Source organism: Daphnia pulex, chromosome 7, assembly GCF_021134715.1.
Source record: "Daphnia pulex isolate KAP4 chromosome 7, ASM2113471v1".
In the NCBI taxonomy this organism is placed as follows: Eukaryota; Metazoa; Arthropoda; class Branchiopoda; order Diplostraca; family Daphniidae; genus Daphnia; species Daphnia pulex.
Genome location: NC_060023.1, coordinates 821,676 through 835,241, shown reverse-complemented (window position 1 = coordinate 835,241; position 13,566 = coordinate 821,676). Strand labels below are relative to the sequence as shown.

The window sequence follows — 13,566 nt, the reverse complement described above, 5'->3', positions numbered from 1 at the left end:
AATGAGTAGTGAAGATTGATGTGATCGAAAACCAAAGCCATGTGGTACTCTCAAGTTGAGAACCGCACACTTAAGGAAGTCAGAAAACACGCGATATTATTATTTATCGTGTTGCGCACCCCATTGTGGTACTGTCAACTCTACTGAATCTTCCGTCTCCACAACACAGGAAATATTTCACGCATTCGAGTTTCTGCCACATTAATTCCACATAGTTGCAACATAACCCACTTTAAAAGAACCTGCAGCTTTGTCACGAAATAGATAGGCTACATGACGCAGTCGACTCACCCACCTATTTAAATTCATGACGTTAATTTAAGTAGCGACGAGTCTCTAAATCGCACTACAGTCACGCATTGAACCACATTACAAATAAAATATTTTAAACCGTCCAGCATAGTGGGAATAATTGCCATTTTGAATCCCAGTATCCTCAAAATCTAGAATTTAATAACATAAAAGAAAAAATACTAAAACGGTGAAATACTAAAATTAAATCAAAAATGTTGTTAAATAATTTTTGTAGACCACCTAACCAATAGAATCAATATTCATGCGATTAAAGATACCAGTCAACGAGCCAAACAGCAACTGACATTTTCGTGGAATCGATAACGGCTTTGGCAGTCAGGACAGCGACATAAATAAACAAGTGAATAGCTATGTCGAAACTTAAATACCATTTACTGTCAGCCGCCTTGCTCCGTGATAATGATGGCATAACCTCCCGACGAATCCAATCGCGCCATCCTGGAATGAAAACAAATTCAAATTTTGAAATTCAACTCAACGATTCCATCTCAAAATCGACATGGAAAATGGTGAACATGACTACATTTCAGCAGTGGCCATTTAAACCGACAGTTGGGCACAGGTAAGGCATTGAAAGCATGCCTATCATTATAATGTTATTAGACATTTGCTCTGAAGTCATTTACATTGGTCACCACAACAAACGATTTGCTTCGTCACGGGCGTGGGCATAGCAACGACAAGATCAACTACAAGATAACGAAAATTTTATAGTGGCGGTGGCATTGCAAGATGAATGGCAATGCTGATAAATATGAGCATTAGCATACACCAACATTGTCAGCATTATCTACCGGGACACGTTTGGTCTACAATGAATCGTCTGGTTGTACCTATTTTCGTTTGGTCCATCATTTTGGCAAGTAGAGTCCTGTCGTTGACGCCGAATACTCTCAATGGCCAACACCTCCGCGTCATCTGGGTAAAAAAACGATGTGACGATTAACTTCGAAGTCGATGTAACAATTGAATTACGCGTTTTGTTTTTGTCGTTTTGCAATTGTTCAAGACGCGTTGGAGTGGTAACCCAAAAGGATTATCGGGGCCGTTGAAGGGAGGAGTCATGCTCGAATACCTGTCGGCTCGATTAAATTTCACGTAAAGTTAACAAGTTATTTTAACTGACATATACTTTATATTGGCATTACCCCAGTACTTTTTTTCAATCTCCAGGTACGAGATGGTCCGAGTGACGGAGAACTGGTTGGAGCCATCCGCAGCTGGGCGTGGACTCTTCAACTATTTGTGGGATCAAGTTGAGTTGGTTCTGACATTAACTTAATATCACCAATTACTGATGCCATTGCGACACCTAAAAACAAAAGAATACAAAATCTTTCATTACTTACATTTTAATTAAATTCTACTCACAGAACTGTGGACAAGTCCAATACGCTTTTATTTAAACAAATGAAATTAGTCAGAGCATATATGATTAGTGCCTGTTCTATTGCAGCAAGCTGATTTGTTGCTCCCAGACATTTACCCGACATACCAGCGCAATATGGTGATCGACATGACGGTGGTTTGGACATTTGATAACTTGGCTTGCCTCATTCCCATCACAGATGAAACGGCAAACATCAACGCCGTCAGTAAACCTTTCCAATGGCCCGTATGTATAAAAGCACGCGTAATACTAATCATCAAATATGCTATAAAATATTACCCAACTTGCAACGCACATTCAGGTTTGGTTAGGACTAGGTATATCAATTATTTTCGTCATCGCCATCTTGAATTTAATCCAACGCTATTTGGAATATCGACCGACATTTGAAAAGAGCTCAAACTTGATGAGCGATGGTAGTCGAAATTTCAAGAAAAGAATTGCTGGCAAACAATATCTTTATGTCATTGGCAATTTGCTGTCTCAAGGTTTGATGTGACGACATTAAAACACCTTAAATCTATTACAAAATAGGGTGAAACAAATTGTGACATTACGGATGATTTAAAAGGAGGGCCTTGCACATCGAAAAGATTACCCTATCGACTAGTCGCTGGCGTATGGACGCTGGCCGCTTTCATCTTCGTCCAGGCCTACACGTCCACTCTCTTCACTTACGTCGTGACGCCGATCAATAAGCCACTAATCAACGCCATTGCTGAACATCCTGACATTAATTTGATGGTTAAAACAGCGGGAACTATGGATAGGGTTACATCAGCAAGTTTCAAATTGAATTAAAAGCGTTTGCAAAAAAAAACATCTAGTTAATTCTTATCATTTCTTTTAACAGAATATTAACAGCACGGGCATGTATAAGAAACTACGAGAAAGGCTCAATTCTAATCCTAATTCCAGGTGCACTCTGGTGTCTGACTGCATCAAATTAATTACACCAGGATCGAGAAATGTTTTTGTGGATGTAAAATGTCCTAGACGGGCTAGACCTGATTTTACCATATAGTTTCACAGACATAAACTTTTGTTACTATCGTATAGGCGAAAGTTTATCTCATGGACGCCATCAGGGCCGAATTCAAAAAGACTGGGAAATGCAACTTGCAGATAGCCAAAGAAGGAATCTTGACAACGTATGCAACATTAGTCCTACCAAAACACAGTCCATTCACCAAAAGCATCAATCAAGGGTACAACGAAAATGTCAAAAATCTAACGCCGCGTTTTTTATTGCATAACAAACAAAATTGTAACAAACCCCAAATAAGGTTATTGGATCTAATCCAAACTGGAATTATCAATTACTGGGACTTGTGGTTCCGCCCGATGCCCGGCAAATGTATGAGAAATTTTAATAGTGGATTCAAGATGCCGGACGAGAAACACAAGCCGCTTTCCTTTAAAAATTTGTCCGGAGCATTTGTTGTTATTGCGGTTGGACTGAGCCTTTCCCTATTGGCTTTTCTTACCGAGATGATCGTTTCAATGAAACCAGCCCGCCGCTGATTTTACATCTAATCTCATTTCCTTGACATTAACCATTACGGCTAATATTTTTAAAAATTACGGTAGAAAATGATTGATGTCGATTAGCAAATCTGTTTGTCTGTTTAACCTTTAGAAAAATGTCGAGTACATAATCTTGTAACCTAAATACACATAATTACTGCACTGACTGCAAAAATCTCGACGATAAGACGATAAGAATTCTATAGTTATAGGGTATACTATAGTATCCTGTAAGTGTTAGGTAGCGGCTAAATTAGAGAATACATAACGTCCAAATGCAAATGCATTATCTAACTGAAGGGTAATCAGGTCTAACCTTAGTTTCCGGTTCCAGGTCTATCTGTAACCCCCAGCTGAAGTATCCACGTTAGAATTCTTCCAGTTGGCAACCAGCATCGACTCGACAGTTGGCGAAACCGCCAAGACAGCCCGACGTTTGTTAACGTCAATATCTTGCAGCACGATTCCCACTTTTGAACTGTTCTGCCTGTAAAAGAAACTCAGATTAAAATACATTCACGACACGATCACGTTGAAATAGAGAAATAATGCAGTCTGAGTTTACGTCTTCTCTCGACGACACTGACAGTGGAACGAAATTTTTAGCCTCAAGACCTTCAGAAATTATTTTTGACCTTGACGAAATCGTTCACTTTGTCGTCCCCTTTTAAAAACAGCCAATTGAAAGGGATCGGCACAAATCTCATTCGGTGATTGCCCACACCCTTACGAACAAACAAAAAAAAAAGTAAATTTTGACATACCAATCCCGATTGAACGCCCCAAGACGGCTATTTTTGTTTCTTTTTTCTTCCTTACCCCCTGTCAAACGGTAACGATCAAGGTGACGAAGTGAATTGTGGGCGGATATGATATCTGAAAATCAAAGAAAATAAGCATTCACTTGATGCAATCAAAAACTAAATAATCTGAAAGATCAATAAATTACCTGTATCCAGCAGGCTCCTACTTATTTTAGTTCGTGACCTCTTGAGAGTTGAGACCATGTAGGTGGGAATTCAGCAGTAGAAGTAGACTCACAATTTGTTTTGCATGAACCTAAATACCAAAAAATCGAGAGCAAAATATGAAAAAAATGGGAACGTTTGGGAGGTTATGCTGAGCTGGTTTTGTAAGGAAAAATTGGCATCTAGAAAAAAGACGTATTCAATTGGAGGAGAAAATGACTAGGTTGAAAAATATCCGTCGTTCCTACGTTCCTATAACATAAGACGTCGTGAAATTAGACACGAGTCTGACACAAAAAAATCCTGTAACAACTTACAACGCATCTTGGTTATCAAAAACATGAAACTGCAGTATCGAAAAATCTGGTGTAGAGATTACTAGGCCCAGTCTCTTCCAAACTATCAATCTTGTGTAAAAAATGTACTTGATTGTTATTGACGTCAGTGGCAGGCTTTCAAAAATGAGAGAGGATTATTGATCTTCAAGATATTAACAAAAGGACGAGAATCAATTTTACAATTTAGTTGTAAAATTGAACAACTCGAACGTTTTTCTTGGCGCCTTACTTTCCACACAATTCCTATCCAAAGAAGGATCTTCCCTATTGGATAACCAACGATCTAAATCTTTCTAACAACGTCAGTAAAACGGCGAAATTGCATTTAGGATTCCAAAGTAATGAACTAAGCAAATCTTTGGCATCTCTTTAGTTAAAATGTAATAGCCGCAACCTGTCAACGCCTATAAATGAAGAAACTGAACTGAAACATGATATGTTTAAATGTGTTAAAGATGAAAAAAGTACACATGAAATAGAAAAGTTAACAGTGAATATGGTTCTAAATTTTCGATAATGAGTTTAATCAGTTATTTTGGTCATAACAATTAAAAGAAGAAAATGCAAAATAGAGAGGGGGCACCCGGGTTTGAACCGGGGACCTCTCGATCTGCAGTCGAATGCTCTACCACTGAGCTATACCCCCACATTTCTCACAACAACCGGTACGAATAATAAGCCAGAAAACATTGTTTGGAGCGCAACACTCATTTCAATATCTAAAGCATTTCCTGTTTTGACTTTAAACCATCGATTGAATCAAATAATGCTATCTCCATAACGGAGACACTGTAGCAACGCGTCAAATGATACTTGTCCCTCACATTAAACTAGATACATAGCCTGGGAGAGGGGAGGATAAGTGCTTCTGATTGTTTCCCTTGATAGCGGTTAAATAAAGACTTCAAAAAAGTATCGCAAAACAATAATTACATTCAAGTTTACACGTAATAGCCTTCAGTTTGTACTAATGCCATTACTTTAAATCCTTTGAAACCAAAATTAGACGGGAGCAGCGAGGCGGCGTCAACAAGAACAAACAGGTGGTTTTGTATACACACAAATAAAAGAAAAGAAATTCCTACAAGTTTGCATGTCCTTTTGTATGAACAACCAGACAACCAGATCACACCAGAACTTATTCGTTCATTGCCTGTCTCTGCTGGTGCTATTCAGTGCATTTTCTGTTCTAGTCTCTCATTCAAAATATCCTATCACACCTCTTATGCTACAGGAAACAGTTTCAAAAGTTGTCAACTTACAAAGTATTGATGACTGACAACATCCTTTGTTGATTCCAGAACGGCAACTGGCGGTTTACCACACCCACACGATATTGGCACTCCGATCGCTTCGTCTTTTCGGCGAACTGCCGGTCATTAAATACCACGAATTACCTGGAAAAAAATAAAATAAAAGTTAAGCAAGTGTTGATTAAAGATACAGCTCACACCTTGTCAAGTCATCTTCGTGAACATTAAAATATAACTATGGATTAAACCACTTAATTCTAAAGAGGGAGAGGATTACGTGGACAAAAGGATGATAATTTATTTTAATTTGAATATTTAATGGCATTTACTTTTAAGAGATGAACACACAGAAATTGAACTCTAAAAATTAACAACGTGTGAATTCCAAATTACTTGTTTTACAAAAAGAAATAGGAGATTTACAAGTGAGTCTACCCACGTTTCAAGCACTGGCACAATAAACATCTTAATTTAAACAAATAATCCTCTAGTCATAAATCTTATTCAATAATGGAATCAATAATGGAGTAGACATCCCTAGAAATATTAACTTACAATTCTCCTGTCTGATCACGTGGCTTTTCTGTTTCTCCAAAATTGACGAATCTGCTATTGCACGCACAGGAACAGTTTCAAATTTCATGAAAGAAAATACACAGTGTAGGTTAAACACCGTTCAACACGAAATCATTCCACATTTATGTCATTTAACAGGTTGGTAACCAAATAACACAAGCTCATCAGAGCAGAGACATTTAACAACTGCAGCGCGGGAGAGTCTAACGAACAATGAGAACCATCGAGAAAAAAGAGAAAAGAAATGGCGGACGAGTGGCCATCATGGATTTTTATTCTCTCCCTGCCTCCTAACCTGTCCGAGCTCTTCCCCTTTTTTAAAAAAGCAACTTGATGTAAAAGAAACAAATCTCAATGTAAATTTAATCAAGTCATTAGAGATTAATATATTTTTTAATACATATTTAGAAATGAGCGGATTGAAATTTTTTTTTCTTGAAATTAATGGAATAAAACGATGACGACAACCAGGGAAATACTCCGTACTCGATCTGCTCACCTCAATGGCTTAACATTTTATCATCTAAACAACATAACATCTTAACATGGTTTTTTCCCCGCCTGATGGGGAAAACTGCTGACGTCATGCTGGAAGAACCCACACTAGCAGCTTAATTAACTGGGGAAGAGCGAATTGGAATTATGACAGTTCTGTGATTATTAAGCTGTATCAAGTCTATGTTGAGTATGCCCATGGCCCATGCTTTACATACAATAATTTGAGCAATATCGAAATTGTAAAAAATCCCAGGTTGTTCAGAAGAATAATTAGATTTTGCTTGACTTGTATTATTTGCAATTGATTGTTACATATTTCCATACTTGTGTTACAGCATAATTTTAGGTGCATGTAGCTAGCTACTGGAGAGAAAGAACATCTAAAATAAAAACAAAAGTTGTTGCTCATAAAAATAAGCGTACTGGACCCCACACAGGATTATAGAGGGTAGCTTACACTTCTGAAATAGGCAAATAATACCTTATACCAAGAATACGAAATTAAAATTGAAGATTATAAAATGGAAAAAATGTTGGGTGCAAATCAATCAGTACGGCCTGCAAGGTATTACATTTCACGGAATAGTCGTAATTTTTTACTTTGATAATAAATCTTATCTAAGGTTTTTCCCGTCATTCATTTCCAACGATTATTGAAGGAGACACATTTCAGGGCCGTTATACAAACGTACTTACACGAACGCCCAAGTGCAATTCAACGCAAATGAGCCATTATCTTTTTGCCATAACAGGTTCATTTCATTTCCGGTTGATGTGTAAACCTTGTTGACGACAGCTGGGGTAGCGATAAGCGAGGCGAAGGTCGTCGTATCGTCGTATTCAAACAACTATAATGAAGAACAAAATTTACACATTGATATTTCAAAATAAGGACAGGAGAAAAGTAATCTGATTAGACATTTAAGATTCACTCACTAAAATCTGAAGAACGGTGATGACCGGGCAAGAAAATTTAACTCGTTTGTTGAAGGGCGCGATGATGGTAAAGCGACAGATACTAGGGTATCCTCCAACTGTTGTATTACTAAAAAGTGTAATTGTTCCAGGGGCTACTGTTGCCTTTCCATCTCGGCATACTATTTACATAGAAGAAAAAAAAACACGTTTTAATAATTATAAACAGACAAAACGTTTCTTTTATGTTGCAACTGTAAAATTACGTTTGAAATCCGTCGTTGGTGGGATTGTTACCGTCGTCCAGTTACATTGAAACGAATCACCTTTGCTTAAAGTAGATATAACATCCATTCGATTGCTTATCGACGTGTAAACATTGTTCAAGGATGGCTGTCCAACTATTTCGCCGTTTTCGGATAGCTACAAATGTGGGAGTATATTGCTAATCTGTAATTGGCAAATTTAACTTTACACCTACTATCAGTAAACTGTTATCACTTAATAAGTTGAGATTTCTGCAAGATATCTGGATGCGCTGACCAAGGGAAGCGAAAACGGAGAACAAACAAGTGATGTTTGTATCAGTCGTATTAGCTATTGATGTAATGGTTCCGTTTGTGGTCGTTGATTGTACGTTAACGCAATCTGAATGTTTTTTAAAAAAAAGGTACCGTGAATTACTTTGGATTCTAAATAGGTATAATACGAATTACAGTTGAAATCTTTAGTCGCCGTCGTGGATGCTGCCGTGGTCCAGTTACAAGTCATTGGAGTATCTGTATTGGTAACTTGATGCCTCGATACTAGATCTACTCGATTTAGATCTGTTGTTGGCTTGTTGAATTTAGTGCGAAAGGAAAACAAATCACTGACGGTTCTGAACTATAAAAACGAGTCAAACATTTAAGAAAAAGTAAAAGGTGCTTGTAGTGATCATTACAGAAACGTAATTAAATAGGATTATTTCTTACTGTGAGTAGAAAAAAGTTCATAGAGGAATCATTGAACGGGCAAGACATCTGGACTTGGCCATTGGGTGGTAAATTTATGAAGAAAGGACATAGTCTAACATCCATATCTCTTATTGTTTCATTTAATGATTCACGCAGAGTTTGAATGGATCCATTGGCTGCAGACGTCTCACTCTCTCGACACCCTGATGAAAAATTTAAAAAACAATTATTTCGGCCATTATTGTGAACTGTAAATGGATAAAAATAGTAAATCACATTTGAAATCGGTCGTGGACGCCTGAATTGTTGTCCATTTGCAATCGAATGTGTCTGCTGCGTTGAGCACTCGATAAGTTACAGTCATGGTATTGTTGTACGAAGTATAAACCCTGTTTGGTACGATTACGTTATCATGATAAATGTCGAGAATTCCTTCCAACTAAAAAATAAACCAAGCGGACGTTAATCGACATGTCGCACACGTTTCTAAATGTTAGATTTCTTACGATCAATGAACTTGAAAGTATGTAAAAGTACGTGTCATTGGAAACATTAGTTATAACAGTGAGATTGGCGAGCGAGCAAGACATCTGAACATGCTGGTCTGTAGGTGCGGTGATGGTGAAAGTGCAGATCTTCGGCGGTCCGGTTGCCACCGGTGTTAGCCCGTCTAAGGGTTGAATGGATCCACTAGTAGCTGTTGAAGTCGTGTCACGACAAACTTTATAGGATTTAACAGCCGAGGCAGTTGTTGTGGTAATAACAGGCTTTCTGGTTGTCGCGGTCGTACCGTTTGTCTTGCGGGTTGTTTGCTTTAAGGTCGTTGTTGAACTACTTGCCTTACGAGTTGTCGTTTTTAATGTTGTTGCCTTTAGTGTTGTTACCTTACGAGTTGTGGTCTTTGGTGTTGTGGCCTTTACTGTTGTTTTCAAAGTTGTCACTTTGGGCTTTGTAGACGTAACAGTTCCCTTAGCCGTTGTTGACTTGAGAGTCGTTTTTGTCTGGGCTTCCTACACAGGTAAACACAAGATTTAGGTTAAACTTTACATTATTTAAACATTAGCATTTACAAGTAAGAATTATATAACATAGTCGTATACATTCACTCTGTGAAACAAATTCTTACCACGGAAATGACTGCCAAGCAATAGATGAAGGAGAAAATCAGGGACAACTTCATTTTGCAACCTTGTCAAACGGTGGCAAGTAATGCTCTGAATTGGTGTCAGCGAAACACCAAGGTATTCAGCTACATTCACATATTGCACTATAAATGAAAGCTTGAATTGGGTAGAGAAAAATAACTGCATTTTCACGCCAGTTTTGTTGCTATGTTGTAGTTTTCAAAGGAGCTGGGTGGAGCTGTAGTTTCGAAACAGATGCAGAGCTCGGATTGACGTAGGTTGACAGGTCTGGGCGTCTGGGGTCTGGCTGTAGTGCTGTGCAGGTGTGCACTAATTTACAGTAGAATGCTTTTGTGGGGCTTCTAAGTTCTAATGCGTGCACGAGCACTATAAAAGAAAATTTTAATATGAAACACACACATCCAATCCACGAGAAGAAATCCACGATGGCAAATGTTTGTATTCTACATGTGCGTTGCCATTTTTCGTTTATCGAGGTCAAAATGGCCGCCACGAAAATTGACAGATTGACTGTTCCTTTTATCTGCGCTAGAAATATTTAGAGCTTATAAGCTCTAAATAAAGAAAAAAAAAATTTAAATAAAGTAGAGCCCGTAATTCCATGAAATAGAGGAATGGAAAAGATACTAAATTACTATCGACTATAGAGTATAGACCTTATTAGTATCTAAAGGTGTGGGTCAAGCCGACACCCTAGCGGAGCGTTGCTGTGTGAAGGGGTGCCGTGAACAGCAGATTTTTATTTGGCTCGTTTGCGCATAGGAAAAAGAAAAAAATGATTTCGATTGGTCGAAGTGAATGCACTCCGCAACGTCCAATGCAAACAATGCGGACGTTGCGGAGAGACAACAGCGGCAAATGGAACTATCCAGCCTTTTGTTGGATTGGTGAAAGGCGAACCGTCTAGATCTTACAGCTTCTCCATCATAGCGTCTCCCAATCAACAGATTCAAATATCTTGCTCGGTCGTCAACCGTTGTTTAGCTGTCATTTCACTGCAGTTTTCCCTAACAACATAGAAAAGTTTTGAAATGTAATGGCAAGTGTTGCATTTGTTTTTATACAAGAATTCGTAAATTCGTGGCAAACTGTACAGTAAATGACAGCTAAACAAGCAAACAACTTCGAGGGGAATGCACGCAATCTAGCCAAGTCTGCAGCATGTTTCGGCTATCCCCCGCCACGGTGCGCACTAGTCGACTAGCCGCACGACTTTTGGCTCTGGCGCACACCAAGCAAGTCGAAATAGGTCTATAAGATAGTTAAAACAATTTTGCTTTTGTTTTGCTGACATTTTGACGATCCCCCGATGCGATATTTTCGTTTTGTTCTTTTTTCTTTTTAAAGGCGATTTGTATTCCAAAATAATGATGATATTATAAGCCGAAATAGCTCAGTTGGGAGAGCGTTAGACTGAAGATCTAAAGGTCCCTGGTTCGATCCCGGGTTTCGGCAAGAGTTTATCCCATATGGTCTAGTGGCTAGGATACTTGGCTTTCACCCAAGAGGCTCGGGTTCGATTCCCGGTATGGGAAAACATTTTGATTTGATTGATTTTCGCATTTAATTGTAATTAAAGAAAAACGTGATTTTTTATGCTAGCGCCACCCGCGGCGGGATGCTCTGGTGAAACAACATCCCTTGACACATCTTTTAGTCCTATAACCACGTATCCGAACCAAGCCAGTCTTATTTATGTATGGATTTTTTAATTCGCTGTTTTGATAATCAGATTCAAATAACATGTCCGTTCAGCAACATAACTAACGCTATACCATCGCGCAAATATGTTAAGATGAGCCGACGTCATATGATTTCATCAAACAAGACAAAGCACATAGATAACTTCATAAAATAAACTATTAGGATTATCGAGTAAAATATGAAATCATTAGGGAGCACCCAGGTTTGAACTAGGGACCTCTCGATCTGCAGTCGAATGCTCTACCACTGAGCTATACTCCCGTGTGAATCAACGCGGGAGTTTCTTATCAAATACTGAGATAATGAGATTATAAGAACGATCGTGAACGATTTCTCGATGGTGACATTTCGCCCATCGCTCATAGCTACAATGAATTAAAATTGAATTAAAATTGAAATATTAGTTTAAAAACTTGCTACCATATTGCACTTTTTTCTTGCGCTTAAATCTTACGTCATTATTAAGCAGTCTTGTATCCACTTGAATGAGTTAATTCATAGGGGGCACCCAGGTTTGAACTGGGGACATTTCGATCTGCAGTCGAATGCTCTACCACTGAGCTATACCCCCGTATTTTTTTAACTAAAAAGTTGATTTAGAATTTCAGTTTTATCAATAGTTTAAGCAGCCAACCAATAAGAAAACATTAACATTTTTTGTTTATTTTTTGAGCGCACATATTCGCATAGTTTCAATGTGAGAATCGAGTTGGTCGCAACTGAAATCAACAGGTGATCAATCAACTGCTCTACACTTGCTGCAGGTTTAACGACTATATGTGATCAAAGCAGGAATTGTGAACTTTATAATTATTCTAATACACTTCATGAGAGTGATGATGGTGGTGGTGTCGGCCGCCGTAATTCCTTCCGTGTCCTCCGTAACCATCGTCATAATAGTCGTCGTGGTGATGGTGCTCGTGGTGATGGCGCCTGCGGTGATGGTACCCATCGTTATCTGTCACAGTGGAAAATTGAAAAAAGGTTAGAATGAGACAACAAAGCAAAATCAGCTCGATCCTAACATACCCAGAAGGCCGTCCAGGATAGCACCGAGAATCTGTCGTTTTTCACGGGGTGCGGCCTCAACGCTGGCCAGCATGATGGCCAAAATGCCCAACAGGAGACACAAACTCACCTGTGAATAATTATGATCGGTTTCATCACAGAATTAAGATAGATAATACAACTAAGGATTCAGCAGACTTACCATAATAACAGAACGGCTCATTTCGTTGTTTAATTGTTAGCGTTTATTCGGTTGATAAGATTGTCGAAAGAATTAAGTCCTTTCAACACTTTTATACTTTTGAAACTCAAGGCAATCTGGGCGGGTTTGAATAAGCTTGACAGAAATAGGAATATCCTTGCGTATTCTACTACATAACTGCTTTGCGGGGGGGGGGGGGGGGGCTTATGAATGTTATTGATCGAGGAAAACCCTCGGCATCTTGTTTGTTGTTTTTGTATATTTGAACATGTGGAAACAAAACAAAAAAAGGGAGGGGGCAGTTTTATGGCTATAACTTTAAGGTGCTTAACTCCGCTTGTCGACCGCTTTTCTATATGGTTTTGCGGTGGGAAAACCCCCACAAGACATGCCGGAGTTACTGGGTACTCCATCAAGGACAAACTTATGAAAACAATAATAGTTTTTACCGCTATTAATGAGAATTCCTTTTATAGATGTTGTTTTCAATGTACATTCAAAGTACCTATAATACGGAGGATAACAGTTCTTGAGACAAAACTCGTTCAATTGCGACACCATAACTTAAATTGTAGGCCTATATCCTGCTGATTAGACGAACATAATTTAGTTCATTAATTGATGTAATAAAAAGTTAAACGTTAATCGGTTTCTCGTAGGGGGCACCCAGGTTTGAACTAGGGACCTCTCGATCTGCAGTCGAATGCTCTACCACTGAGCTATACCCCCACGATTTTTTCTATCCATTCCTAAACATGTTCCAACACAAGA

General features: G+C 38.6%; 2 protein-coding genes, 1 long non-coding RNA gene and 6 other non-coding genes across 9 annotated transcripts; 2 read left to right on the top strand and 7 right to left on the bottom strand.

Moving 5' to 3' along the window:
* Window positions 1–515: 515 nt before the first annotated feature.
* Window positions 516–6,617, bottom strand: LOC124196964. Its single transcript, XR_006875894.1, has 8 exons — window positions 6,347–6,617; window positions 5,801–5,935; window positions 4,182–4,291; window positions 3,997–4,108; window positions 3,549–3,719; window positions 1,464–1,627; window positions 1,149–1,390; window positions 516–753 (listed from the first exon to the last, which is right to left on the bottom strand). It is a non-coding gene; the product is annotated as an uncharacterized LOC124196964 (long non-coding RNA).
* Window positions 5,113–5,184, bottom strand: Trnac-gca. The gene has a single exon. It is a non-coding gene; the product is annotated as a tRNA-Cys (tRNA).
* A 518-nt stretch (window positions 6,618–7,135) lies between the features above and the next one.
* LOC124196963 (cell wall protein DAN4-like) lies at window positions 7,136–10,545 on the bottom strand. Its single transcript, XM_046592218.1, has 9 exons — window positions 9,863–10,545; window positions 9,243–9,746; window positions 9,013–9,175; window positions 8,755–8,939; window positions 8,497–8,665; window positions 8,262–8,428; window positions 8,047–8,203; window positions 7,802–7,962; window positions 7,136–7,713 (listed from the first exon to the last, which is right to left on the bottom strand). The coding sequence occupies exons 1-9, from the start codon at window positions 9,914–9,916 to the stop codon at window positions 7,558–7,560; spliced, it is 1,716 nt and encodes a 571-aa protein (XP_046448174.1). The 5' UTR covers window positions 9,917–10,545; the 3' UTR covers window positions 7,136–7,557.
* A 718-nt stretch (window positions 10,546–11,263) lies between these two features.
* Trnaf-gaa lies at window positions 11,264–11,336 on the top strand. Its single transcript has one exon. It is a non-coding gene; the product is annotated as a tRNA-Phe (tRNA).
* An 8-nt stretch (window positions 11,337–11,344) lies between these two features.
* Trnae-uuc lies at window positions 11,345–11,416 on the top strand. The gene has a single exon. It is a non-coding gene; the product is annotated as a tRNA-Glu (tRNA).
* A 358-nt stretch (window positions 11,417–11,774) lies between these two features.
* Window positions 11,775–11,846, bottom strand: Trnac-gca. Its single transcript has one exon. It is a non-coding gene; the product is annotated as a tRNA-Cys (tRNA).
* Window positions 11,847–12,084: 238 nt separating this feature from the next.
* On the bottom strand, window positions 12,085–12,156 carry Trnac-gca. The gene has a single exon. It is a non-coding gene; the product is annotated as a tRNA-Cys (tRNA).
* Window positions 12,157–12,228: 72 nt separating this feature from the next.
* On the bottom strand, window positions 12,229–12,852 carry LOC124196962 (transcription factor MafB-like). Its single transcript, XM_046592217.1, has 3 exons — window positions 12,796–12,852; window positions 12,615–12,723; window positions 12,229–12,543 (listed from the first exon to the last, which is right to left on the bottom strand). Exons 1-3 carry the CDS (start codon window positions 12,814–12,816, stop codon window positions 12,401–12,403), a joined length of 273 nt encoding a protein of 90 aa, XP_046448173.1. The 5' UTR covers window positions 12,817–12,852; the 3' UTR covers window positions 12,229–12,400.
* A 600-nt stretch (window positions 12,853–13,452) lies between these two features.
* Window positions 13,453–13,524, bottom strand: Trnac-gca. The gene has a single exon. It is a non-coding gene; the product is annotated as a tRNA-Cys (tRNA).
* Between the last annotated feature and the right edge of the window lie 42 nt (window positions 13,525–13,566).